This window comes from Oratosquilla oratoria, chromosome 20 (genome assembly GCF_046742065.1).
Source record: "Oratosquilla oratoria isolate Oo_2021 chromosome 20, ASM4674206v1, whole genome shotgun sequence".
Classification (NCBI taxonomy): domain Eukaryota; kingdom Metazoa; phylum Arthropoda; class Malacostraca; order Stomatopoda; family Squillidae; genus Oratosquilla; species Oratosquilla oratoria.
This window is the reverse complement of record NC_134796.1, coordinates 37,795,389-37,807,975: the sequence shown is the minus strand read 5'-3', so window position 1 is coordinate 37,807,975 and position 12,587 is coordinate 37,795,389. Positions and strand designations below refer to the sequence as shown.

The 12,587-nt window shown below is 39.6% G+C and overlaps 1 protein-coding gene across 1 annotated transcript in view; it reads right to left on the bottom strand.

Annotated features, from left to right (window-relative positions):
* The window catches only part of l(3)72Dn (UTP4 small subunit processome component l(3)72Dn), a 32,090-nt gene that overhangs the window by 7,530 nt on the left and 11,973 nt on the right, over window positions 1–12,587 (bottom strand). The window contains exons 7-9 of the mRNA XM_076203849.1: window positions 11,360–11,478; window positions 4,768–4,920; window positions 1,397–1,467 (exon numbers count right to left, since the gene is read on the bottom strand). Of these exons, the coding sequence (XP_076059964.1) occupies window positions 1,397–1,467; window positions 4,768–4,920; window positions 11,360–11,478 (343 nt within the window). The remainder of the gene's footprint in view (window positions 1–1,396; window positions 1,468–4,767; window positions 4,921–11,359; window positions 11,479–12,587) is intronic.

The window sequence follows — 12,587 nt, the reverse complement described above, 5'->3', positions numbered from 1 at the left end:
CTCATCACCTTACTTTTGTCCACGTTTACTTTCAGCTTACTCCTCTCATAAACCCTCCCAAACTCCACCATTAACTGCTTCATTTTATCCTCTAACTTGGCTAAAAGTAGTCATGAGCCAACAACAGCTGGCTCATCTCCCATTTCCTTCCACTGTCACTAACTCCAAACACCTGCTTAGCACCCTTCCCGTTACCTATCCTGTTCATGTACATGTTGAACAACCACGGAGAAATTACACAAACCTTCACCTTGAACCATTCACTCTCTCCATTTCCCTCACACAAACTCTATTCACTCACTCACTCCGTTGGATCTTGAACCTCGTGTAGATTCTGGTCCGCCAACAGTAATCCTCTCCATACCCTTCAGTCCTGTGCTGCTTCCATCCAGGTTATTTGATCTATTCCTCTTCTGTCCATCTCCGCATCCACTCTATCTATCCATCTCATTCGAGGTCTCCCTCTGGGTCTTCTTCCAAGTATTCTACCCATCATAACTCGTTTTGGAATTCTATGGTCCTCCATATGTGCCACATGCCCAGCCCATCTCAATTTTGTTCTACCTATAACATCTGTTATTTTCTCTTGTTTAGTTATTTCCCTCAGCTCATTATTGTGTCACCCTCTCCACCTATTCTCATTTTCATCAAAAACTGGTCCAGTAATTCGCCTCAATATTGTTTTCTCAAACACCAGTAGCCTTTGTTCCATTTGTTTTGTTAAGCTCCATGTCTCGCTGGCATGTAAAACTATAGGTCTATTACTCATGTAAAATCTCTTGACAGCCTTCAACAGATTTCCCTCCATCTCGTACATCTGCAACACATTCCACAATGCCTCTGTGCCAACCCTTTATATTCTATCTATATATCAAAGGCTTTTTCCCCCTTATATGGGAGGTAGCCAAGTCAAAAAGAATGCAACAACTCCTGTCCACCACCCTTGTTTTCCACTCATCTTAGCACCTCGTGGATGACCGTAATATGGATTCTTCAAATCCGTGACAGCCCTAAAGACATCTTACTCTTTGCCAAAAATTTCTTGTATGTCTTTTGTATATGCCTCATAAACAAGTAAATATATCACTCAGTCATATAACCCACTCACCTCCACTCACTCCCACACTCACACTATGCCGGCAGACTATACGACGCTTAGACACTTCCTGGGAAAATAAGCTGAGACAAGCATTTTCCCACAACATCCCACCGCTGCCACCAGTAATATGTAACCGGACGAGTGTAACTAACTGTTACGTTACTCCATCCTGGTCACTTATAACACAGAAATGTTCAAGGATGTCCACTGCAAAATTTTTGAAAAAAATAAAAATAAATAAATAAATAAATAAATAAAAAAAATATAGCCATGATCATACACCTATGTAAGACTTACCACTGGCATTGCTGGGAATCGGATAACAGTTTTTGGTGGGTAGTAACTGAGAGCTAGATTTGTATCTACACCTGAAAACAGAAAACAAAGAAAATAAGTGATAACCTGATTCTATCTCAAAACATACTACAGGAAACAAATGAAAAAAAAAAAATCTAAATATAATCCAAACATCTAAACCATAAAAGAAATAGTAATTCTATACATATCTTTAGTTATCCTGATTATATACCTGTCAAAATGACAAAATATAAATTACAGAGAACAGATAAAACTTTGAATAAATCATAGATTAAATTATTGGTAACAACCATAATAAGTCCCCATTATAGGAAAAACCTGAATCCTGTATTGGACGATGCAATTCAATGCACTGCATTTGAACCAAGTAGTTTGATGAAAGGCCAGGAAACTCTCTATACCCAAGATGCTGTGATGATATCCTTATCACCGCATACATATACCAAAGGGTTTTTTCCCCTTTACACGGGAGATAGCCAAAAGACAAAGGCATAAAAACCACTCCCACCCATTGCATCCCCTACATACTCCACTCCCCTCTTCCCTCCCTCTTAGCTTGGCACCTCCTCGATGATGGGTCATCCCTGCATTTTGTCCACTGCCATGGGTCAGAAGCAGTGTCGCAAGACACAGCACATCCACAGCAAGGCCACTTCATTAATTCAGTGACCGCCCTCTATGTCCCCTCATGCAGAAAAGGAGAAGGATGAAAGGATGGTGTGGGTATTTACATACATACATCATACATATACCAAAGCTTTTTCCCCCTTACAAGGGAGGTAGCCAAAAAGGAAAAGGCATAAAATCATTCCCACCCATTCCATCCCTGAAAACACTCTACACCCCTCCACCCTCCCTCTTATCTTAGCACCTCCTGGATGACGGGTCATCCCTGCACCTTGTCCACTGCCCTGGTTCAGAAGCAGTGTAGCAAGACACAGCACATCCACAGCAAGGCCGCTTCATTAAAACGGCGACCCCCCTTCTCCGTCCCCCCATGCATAAAAGGAGAAGACGGGGAGAAATCCCTTTGGGCTGCGTCAAATTTTGCTCACACATACTACCTCATCCCCCATCCCCCCCACCCATTCCACCTCATGGATCACATCATCATCAATATACAACCATTCTCCATTCACCCCTGTCTTCTGTCCTCTCCCGTCCTTCCTCAACAGACATTCCCCTCTTCCCCAAAGCCCCCTTCACCTCATCCTAGGATGTCCCCTCATGTTCACTCCCTCCACATCTGCCTTCCATACCTCTTTTACTAGTCTTTCTTCACTCATTCTTTCCATGTGTCCAAACCATCCTAATACTCTTTCATCAACCCTATCTCCCAACTCCCTTTCCACCCCTGTTCTCCTCCTCACCTCCTCATTTCTCACTCTATCTAGCCTAGTAACCCCATCATACTTCTCAGACACCTCATCTTAAACACATTCAAACTCCTTCTCTCTTCTTCTCTTATGTTCCATGTTTCTGCCCCATACAGTGCTGTTGGCAGAATCACTCCTTCATACAGTCTCCTCTTAGCATCCATTCCCAAATGTCTATTCCTCATTACACTTTTTAATCCACCAAGGCATTTACTCGCTTCTCTCAATCTACATTCTACCTCCACCTTCACTCCACCTTTTCCTGCCACATTTGCACCCAAGTATCTAAAACTATCCACTTCCTCCAGTCGCTCTTCCTTAATGCTCACTTCCAGTCTACTGCCACTTTCACCCCTTGTACATCTCATCACCTTACTTTTACCTTACTGGGTATTTACTTTGACTAAAAATTCCTTTACAAAAGGGATGAATCACCTAACCTATTGCCCTAGTCCTCTGTGGTAAGAGGCCCATAGCCCCCAGGAAACAAGCTATATTCACTGGGTCAACTCAAATGTCATTATAAAGATATTTTGTGTTATTGTGGGCAGGGTGCAGGGATGACCCGTCATCCAGGAGGTGCTCAGATGAGAGGAAGGGTGGGAGGGGTGTGGAGTGTGTTTGGGGATGGAATGGGTGGGAGTGTTTTTGTGCCTTTCCCTTTTTGGCTACCTCCCTTGTAAGGGGGAAAAAGCTTTGGTATATGTATGTATGTATGTATGTGTTATTGTCAGGAAAGAGTGCATGTAGGAGTGCAGCATAGTGTAATCTGTGGCTACATCAATGGTAACTGGTGTCTATTGCTAGGATGATTGTGTTAGTGCCATTTTGTGTAGGGTAATGACCTGAAAAGAGGTGTACCAGTGCAATAAATGCTCGTCTTGGGAATGATTTCTCTGAATGATTTCTTTGCTGGATTTATTTCTAAGGGAGTTTGGTTTGGTGAAGTAGATGTTGATGGTTCATTAAGGAGTATTTGCTCTATGATCTGTATGCATATGAGCTTTTGTATAGAATTACTATTGGATGTTGCATATGAGCTTTTGTATGGAAGTACTGTTGGATGCTAGGGATAAGTTCTTGTATAAGTTGGAGTAGAATACTACTAACATTATTTCTATGTTGCATTTGGTGGGATGCATTTGTCTGATGTAATGTGTGAGGTGGGTGGATTTAAGGGATCCTGCATAGAATTGTGTGCTTATCATTACCATGAGCTGCTTTATTGGAGGGGAAGGGGGTGTGTGTGTAAATTTTGGTGTTGTCATGTGGCCAGTTATTATTATTAAAACTTTAGTGCATGCTCTTTGTAGATTGTTTTTGCTTTTTTAAATTCTGTTATATACATAGGGGATTGTGGTCTGGACACAGGACACAGATCAATTCTTTCTTCTATTTTACTACTATATTTTTTTTTCTGGCATGAGATTTATTTATTTATTTTTACTTTAATCTACTTTTTTAGGAATGTCCCCTTTAGGGCTACAGGGAGAAGGATGCCTAGTCCTAATCCCCATCGTATTTTTGTGACCTCTTATGACTTAAGTGAATTGGTGGCAGTATTCTTTCCCCCCACCAAAAGGGGGAAGGAAGAGGGTGGAGGGGAGTGGAGTATGTTAGGGATGGAATGGGTGGAAGTGGTTTTCATGGCTTTGTTTTTTGGCTACCTTCCTTGTATGGGGGAAAAGAGCCTTTGGTATATGTATGTATTTATTTAATTCTTTTTTGGGGGGAAGGGGGGTAATTAAGTGATGCAGCTCTGCTGTGGATGTAATGTGTCTTGATGCATTACCTCTGACCTTGGGCAATGGGTAGGAGACACGGATGACTTTTCATCCAAAAAGAGCCAAGATGAGAGGGAGGCAAGGATGGTGGATGGAAGTACAATGGGTGGTAGTGGGTGTGTGCCTTCAGACTTGGCTACCCCCTTATAAGGTGGAGAAAAAGCATTTGGTTTACAGATATTCTCCTTACCTCCTGAGAAGAGCTTATCATCAGCTGTGAGTGCCATGGCTCTGACATCATGTGTGTGGATAATTCTAGTCAATGCTTTGACCCAACAATGGGCTTTTCCCGAACCAGCTTTGGTCTCCACTTTGTTTACTTGAACAATGGTTGGGTCAACACCTGAAATAGTGAGAAAAAAAATTTGCTCATTAGTTTACATGTCAGTCAACTAATCTAATCAATCACACATTCAAATATCTCTTAACTAGAAACTCACGACAAAACAGCAGTCAACATCAATCCTCAGATCTTTTTAGGAACAGATGTTGAACTCAAATTGGTATCTTTTTACTTGCAGATGTTTTACTAAAGTCCCTCTGATTATCATATTCATTCTTTATCTTTGATTTAAACTTACACAGTTAAAGGGGAAATCGTATATGATATGAGAGAAATATATATGTGTGTGTATATACATATACACACAAAGACTTTTTCCCCCTTAAAAGGGAGATAGAAAAAGTCATACAAATACATTCATATACCAAGGTGTTTTTCCCCCTTACAAGGGAGGTAGCCAAAGTCAAAGGGATAAATCCACTCTCACCCATTTCATACCCACATACTCAACTCCCATTCACCAACCCCTCCCCTCTTCTTTTCTTGGCTCCTCCTGGATGATGAATCATCCCTGTACCTTGCCCTTTGCCATGGGTCAGAAGCAATGCAACAAGGCACAGCATATCCACAGCAAGGCTGCTTCACTTAATAGATGACCTCCCCCACTCCCGCAAATCTCCGTCATCTCAAGCAGAAAAAGAGATGGGGAAAAATTCCTTCGTGCTGCATCAAAATATCACTCACATATATTCCCATACCCCCCCCATCCTCCACCCACTCCTTTTTATGCATTACAGCAGCATCCATACACAACCATTCTCTACTCCCTTCATTCCTCAACAGACATTCCCCTCTTTCCCAATGCCCCTTTACCTCATCCATCTCATCTTTGGTCGTTCCATCATGTTCACTCCCCACACCTTTGCCTTCCACACCTCTTTTACTTATCTCTCCATTTCTAATTATAACACAGGCTTTACTACTCCCGTAAAAACTCTTGACTGCTCCTAAAAGCTTTCCTCCTATCCCATATATCTGTAATACCTTCCACAGTGCCTTCCTGTCTACCCTGTCATAAGCCTTTTCCAAATCCATAAAGGCCCAAAATACATCCTCACCTTTTCCTAAAGCTTTCTCACATACCTGCCTTACCACAAAAATCTGATCCACATAACAGCTACCTGTCCTAAACCCACACTGTTCCTCAACAATTACTCCGTTTCTTTCCTAATCCTTTCAATCAAAACCCTCCCATAAGCCTTCCTAACTACACTAAACAAACTGATCCTTCTGAAACTACTGCTCACACTTGTCCCCTTTTTCCTCGTAAAGTGGAACTATACAGGCACTCCTCCAGTCCTCTGGCACTCTACCCACTTTTAGACAAACATTAAACATCCTCACCAGCTAATCCACCATCACTGTACCTTCTTTTTTTAGAAACTCTGCATGACACCCATCTAACCCAGGTGCCTTACCTGCTCTCATCATTTTAATAACTGCTTTCACCTTATTTTTTTTTTTATTTCTTCATTCATCAGTCATTTTCTTAGTACTTCCCAAAGCAACTACCTTTCCTTCCCTATCCTCCTTCACATTTAGCAACTCCCTAAAATACTCTGCCCATCTTCCTCTTACTGCCGTCTCTTCCATTATTATCCCTCCATCTGCACCTTTTACCTTTTCTTCTCTACTTGATTTGCCTCCCCTTCCTCTCTTAATTTCTCTCCAAAATATCTTTACTTTCAAAATTGGATGAACTTGTATGGCAATTTTTTGTGCAATCAGGGTGGTTATGTTTTTATGCCTTTTCCTTTTTGGCTACCTCCCTAGTAAGGGGGAAAAAGCCTTGGTATATGTATGTATGTACATTCCAAATTTATAGCATACAATGACAACATAAATGCATACTTATGCTTTTCACTGTGGGAATATTTCACAATATCAAAGGATTACAAAGGCAAAGCATGCCGACAGGAGACCTTTTGATCCATATCTAGGTCGGATGAAAAAAAAAAAAAAAAAAAAAAAAAAAAAAAAAAAAAAAAAAAAAAAAAAAAAAAAAAAAAAAAAAAAAAAAAAAAAAATTAAAACTATAACAATGTAAATAACAATTAAAATACATAAATAAATGCATTGGTATAGTTGAATAACAAACAAACAGGTAAATAGTAAATGATAATAAATTGACATATAACTAATAATAAATGAAAATCAGACAGACAAACTATAACAAAACAAAAACAAATAATATAACATAAATTATAATAATTACAGCATCTTACTTAGGTATTTATCTAAATGATTCTTAAAGCTTCGAACTGAACTACATTGCACTACCTGTGCAGGAAGTTTATTCCATTCATTAACTACACAGTTGGCAAAGTTGTTTCTACCTACTTCCAAATTGAATCTATTTCCGGACAGTTTGAGACCATTGTTTCTTGTCTGATTCTCATTCAATGTGAAAATTTGGTCACTTTTGATGTTGTCAATTCCCTTTAAAATCTTAAAGACCTGTATCAAGTCACCTCTGAGTCTACGCTTTTTTAGGGAAAACAGATTCATGTGCTTAAGTCGATTTTCGTATGATTTATTTTTGATATTTGGAATCAGTTTTGTGGCTCGCCGTTGTACTTTTTCCAGTCTGTCAATGTCTTTAATGAGATTCGGTGACCATACGGAAACAGCATATTCCAAATGTGGACGAACTAACGATTTATATAGCTTGTTAATGAGTGATGGACTTTTGAAATCAAAAGATCGCGCAATCAATCCCAGAATCTTATTTGCTTTCTCAGAGGCTGAAATACACTGCTTGGATGATTTGAGGTCGTTACTGATAATTACGCCGAGATCTTTTTCACTATCCACTTTTGTTAACGAATTTCCAAATAACTTGTAATCGTACTTGCTGTTATTTTTACCTATGTGCATTACCTTGCATTTACTTGTGTTAAATTTCATTAGCCACTTTTCAGACCATTGCTGTAATTTATCTAAATCTTCTTGAATATCTAATTGGTTTGAGTGATCATTTGCCACTCCGCACAGTTTTGTATCATCAGCAAATTTGGAAACAGTAGATTTTAGTCCATGGTCTATATCATTTATATATACTATGAATAGAAGTGGCCCAAGAACGGAACCCTGAGGAACTCCACTTGCAACACTTTTCCATCCAGAAGTTTTTCCATTTAAAACAACTCTCTGTTTTCGACCTTTCAACCAATTACTAGTCCAACCTAATAGGCTACCACTTATTCCGTGTGAAGCTAATTTAGTAAGTAGTCTTTCATGTGGGACGGTATCAAAAGCTTTTGCAAAGTCTAAATATATTAACCCCTTCCATACGGTGCCGCACACGTAGGCGTCATGAGGAGCAAGTGGATTCGCGATGCTCCCATATCGGCGTCTTGATTATATTTATTGTAGTCGCCCCTCCATAATGACATTCTTTCTAATTCTTTCTAATTCTTTTGTAATCGCATTTTCTATGGTTATCAAAATTCACGGGTGAAGAGAGAACGATCGATATAAGCGGTGACTATATTTTATGATGCGAGTATTATTACGACACGTCGTACGGCTGGCATTGGCTGCTGCCACCGAGATCTAAGTCCATGACGCCTACGTGTGCGGCACCGTATGGAAGGGGTTAAATCTATATTGTTTCTTTTGTCATAATTCGAGACAACTGTGTTGTAGAATTCCGAGTAAGTTAGTCACGCAAGAACGTTTCCGTCTGAAACCATGTTGGCTATCATTTATCAAACGGTTACTTTCTAAATGATATTCGATAGCATCTCTGATGATAGTTTCCATTATTTTTCCTACGATCGAAGTCAAACTAATAGGCCTATAGTTATTTGGTTTCTTTTTGTCACCTTTTTTGAATATGGGAGTAACGTTAGCTAGCTTCCATTCTCTTGGGACATCTCCGGATATGATGGATTTCTTGAAAATAATTTCTAATGGAACAACAATCTCATTTTTCATTTCCTTTAAGATTCTTGGATGCCAACCGTCAGGCCCTGGTGTTTTATTAACTTTGAGTTTGTCTATACACCTTTTAATTGTTTCTTTTGTTATATTTACCGTAGTGAGTAAGTTTACCCCAGACTTTTCACAGGTTTCAGTTTGGAATTCACTTTGAGGTGTTTCGTTTACGAATACCGAGCTAAAATAATTGTTTAAGAGATTACACATTCCTTCATTTGAATATTCAAGTTGACCGTCAGCAGATAATAGTGGACCAATGTGATTCCTAACAACCTTTTTATCTCTAATGTAACTATAGAATTCTTTGGGATTCTCTTTGGATTTCTCAGCGATGTTCATTTCGTATTGTCGTTTTCTTTTTCTTATTGTCTTTTTTAAATCTCTCTGTATTGATACATAACTTTCATAGTCATTAGATGCACCCGAGCACTTATATTTCTTATAAGCCTGTCTCTTTTTAGCAATACTTTTTTCAGTTTCTTTGTCGAGCCACTTTGGGCGAGCCTGATTTGGGGGACGTCTGTCCTTAAAAGGAATGTAAGTTTGAATCATCTTAGTGAGCGTATTTTGAAATATTTCCCACATCTGATCTACAGGCCTTTCGTTTAATTTTTCCTCCCAATCTGTAAGCTGAAGCTCCTGACATAGTTCTATGAACTGAGCTTTACTGAAATCGGGTATTTTAGAAGCACAAGTATCTATTCTAAAATTGTTTAGGAGTTTGAATCTGACTAAGTTGTGATCGCTATTTGCAACAGATTCACCGACTTCTACATCAGTTGCCATGCTTTCGCGGCTAGTGATCAATAAATCGAGTAAGTTTCCATATCTTGTGGGCTCTTTTACATGCTGAATTAAGTAATTGTCACCAAGAAAATCAATCAAGCGACTACCTATATGGCCATGTTCAAGGGTCATCCAATCAATGTCAGTAAAATTGAAATCACCCATTATCAATAAATCCCGGTTGCAGAAACTAGACAGTTCTTTAAATAACAGTTTGTCGTCTGCTAATGATAATGTCTTTTTCAGACCTGATCCTGTTACCCCAGTGATAAATGCCTGGTTAAAATTACATATCAATATCAGACTTGCTTGATGTGCAACACACATCTTGTACCTAATGCTGTTTAACTTCCCAGCACTTCTTCATACTCAACCCATTCCCTGTTCTGGTCCATCTCCTTTATCCAAAATTCCAAGGTACCTACAGAAATTGATGACATTTTTGACACTGACAAAATCAAACAATAAATCCTGAATCCCCATAAATCCTGATACAGTTATTCCTCCATAAATATACATAAAATAAACTTAAATCACATGTAAACATGAATGAATCTAAAGTCACAACAAGTCTTATGTCTTGATAAAATCCACAACAAATTTGGAATATTCCCAAGGCCACAGCATTGAATGATTGGGTCATGAGAAGTGAACAACAATACAGCTACAGTGCACGTGTGAGGATATAATTAATCAACTGCGTACAAGCATACATTGTCACGTCACTGCACTGCATCAAAACAGTATTTGTGATGGTCAAAGTATAGCTACTAGTGTGCTATGCACATGTATGTAGAACTGTGTATTAGCTTCACGGTTAGTGTGCAGTACAGCACAGTGCACGGTTTGGCAGTGTGTGGCTCAGCATGCATGCAAGGTGTGGTTCAGCAGTCTGTACAAGTGCATGTATGTACATAATCAGCTTACATTGTGTTTTTGTATTGTCAGTTCACAGACAGCTGGCTTAGTAATAAGATTACAGAGCCAGCCGAGTGTGAATACATTCGCCTGTAAACATAGATGTTTCTGTTTGTATTACAGGATCTCTGATTCGTAAAAATATATGCATCGCAAATGACTGAAAATACATCACTAATTGCGATGTGATATCAGGAAACTTGTTCCCTAGATTAGGACATTATGTATGCATTATCTCCTTAAACTTAGCTTATATCCATGTATTTTTCTTGAGGTGAAAACATAAAAATAAAATGCATTTCTACATCAACACTTGAAAAAAAAAAATCACTGACAAACAGTAAATCTACTCTATACTATGACAAAAAGTAAACTAAACTGTGATGAAATCAGCAATAAAAAGTTTAGCTTCTACATCACATCCTTTAACCCCTTGAGTACCGGATGTGTGTTTTGTGATGCCAGCGTGTCACAGCTGAGTGCACCCGCCAGGAACCGAGCGTGCTCCCCGTGACACGAATGTGTCACAGTAATAAGCTGTGTGTATTGAGGGCTCTCAAGGCCTCGGTTTCTGGGTTATCTCTACCCACGTGGTGGCAAGTGTCTGTGTTTACAAACATAAGGCTCCAGCCATTCGTGGGACGGTTTGAAACGTTTGTTTACGTAAGGTTGACGGGTTGGTAACGAAGGGGTTAAGAGGCCCCTGTGGTTAAAAATTAATGCAGCCCAAATTCAGTTCTGCACTTCTCATATATATGAGTTGAAAGCAATATGAAATGATCAAAATACTGACCTGATACAAACACAGACTTGTGGTCTTTAGCCACCTGTAGACTGAGCACATCTGCTTTGTGTGTAGCCACTGAGCACAAAAGGGTCCCCAGACTTCCTTTCCACCAACTTGTCCGACCTCTGAAGATATGTCAATCTTGTGTAAGTCATGGTTTCAACAATTTGCAATTTCACAACAAATATACATACATATACAAAAGGCTTTTTCCCCTTTATGAGGGAGGTAGCTGAAAAAACAAAAGCATAAAACTACTCCCACCAATTCCATCCCTAACATACTCTACTACCCTCCACACTCTTATCTTGGCACCTGCTGGATGACGGGTCATCCCTGCATCTCACCCACTGCCCTGGGTCAGAGGCAGTGTCACAAGACACATCACATCTACAGCAAGGCCACTTCATTAAATCACTAATCCTCCCTCTCCGTCCCCTCAGGCAGAAAAGGAGAAGGGGAGAAATCCCTTCAGGCTGTATTAATCTATTTCTCCCAACAAATATAAATAATTGAAAATTCTGACCTATTCATACATTCACACTCTCTGGGACTAGCAATGGGATCCTGCATGAAGTGGTCCTACAAGATGGATACCAAAGTATCACTTCCATCTAAAGGTGCAGCCCTGAAGGGTTGGCATTAAGGGTCATACTTTCAAAACTTTTCGCCACCCCTGGCGAACGCTACCACTAGAAAGTAGAGCCTGACCTGGTTTTCTAGGTAACCTTAGGTGTCTTAATAGGTAATCTATAAAATCTAGTTTCCATAAGTATAGCTACTGAAGTTATTTTCTAATAGAAGTTATTTCATAATAGCAGAGTGCTCACCATGGCTGGCGAAAAGTTTTAAAAGTATGGCCCTCAGTCTCTGGACTGTGCCCAAGAAATCACTTATTAGCTTCAACTATACTACCTCAACTTTTTCACATATGAGGAGCTGACAACTGGTGACTGTTCCCCTTCTCCAATCAGCCACCAAAAGAGGAACAGACTCACTCTCACTTTGTACAAATACAAATATCCAATGCTTCTTCCTGGAGAGATTTATGGGAGGGCTCAAAGACTATTAATGACTCGTTTAGGACTGTTTGATTCCAGCTGAGGACACTTGATGCAACATTATCATTAAACAGACAGTATAGATATGTTTTACTGGACCCCTGCATCCCAGAGATATCTTAGTGAAAATATCTTGTAAAGCTGTGCACAGTTAAAAAGAATAAAAACTGTTC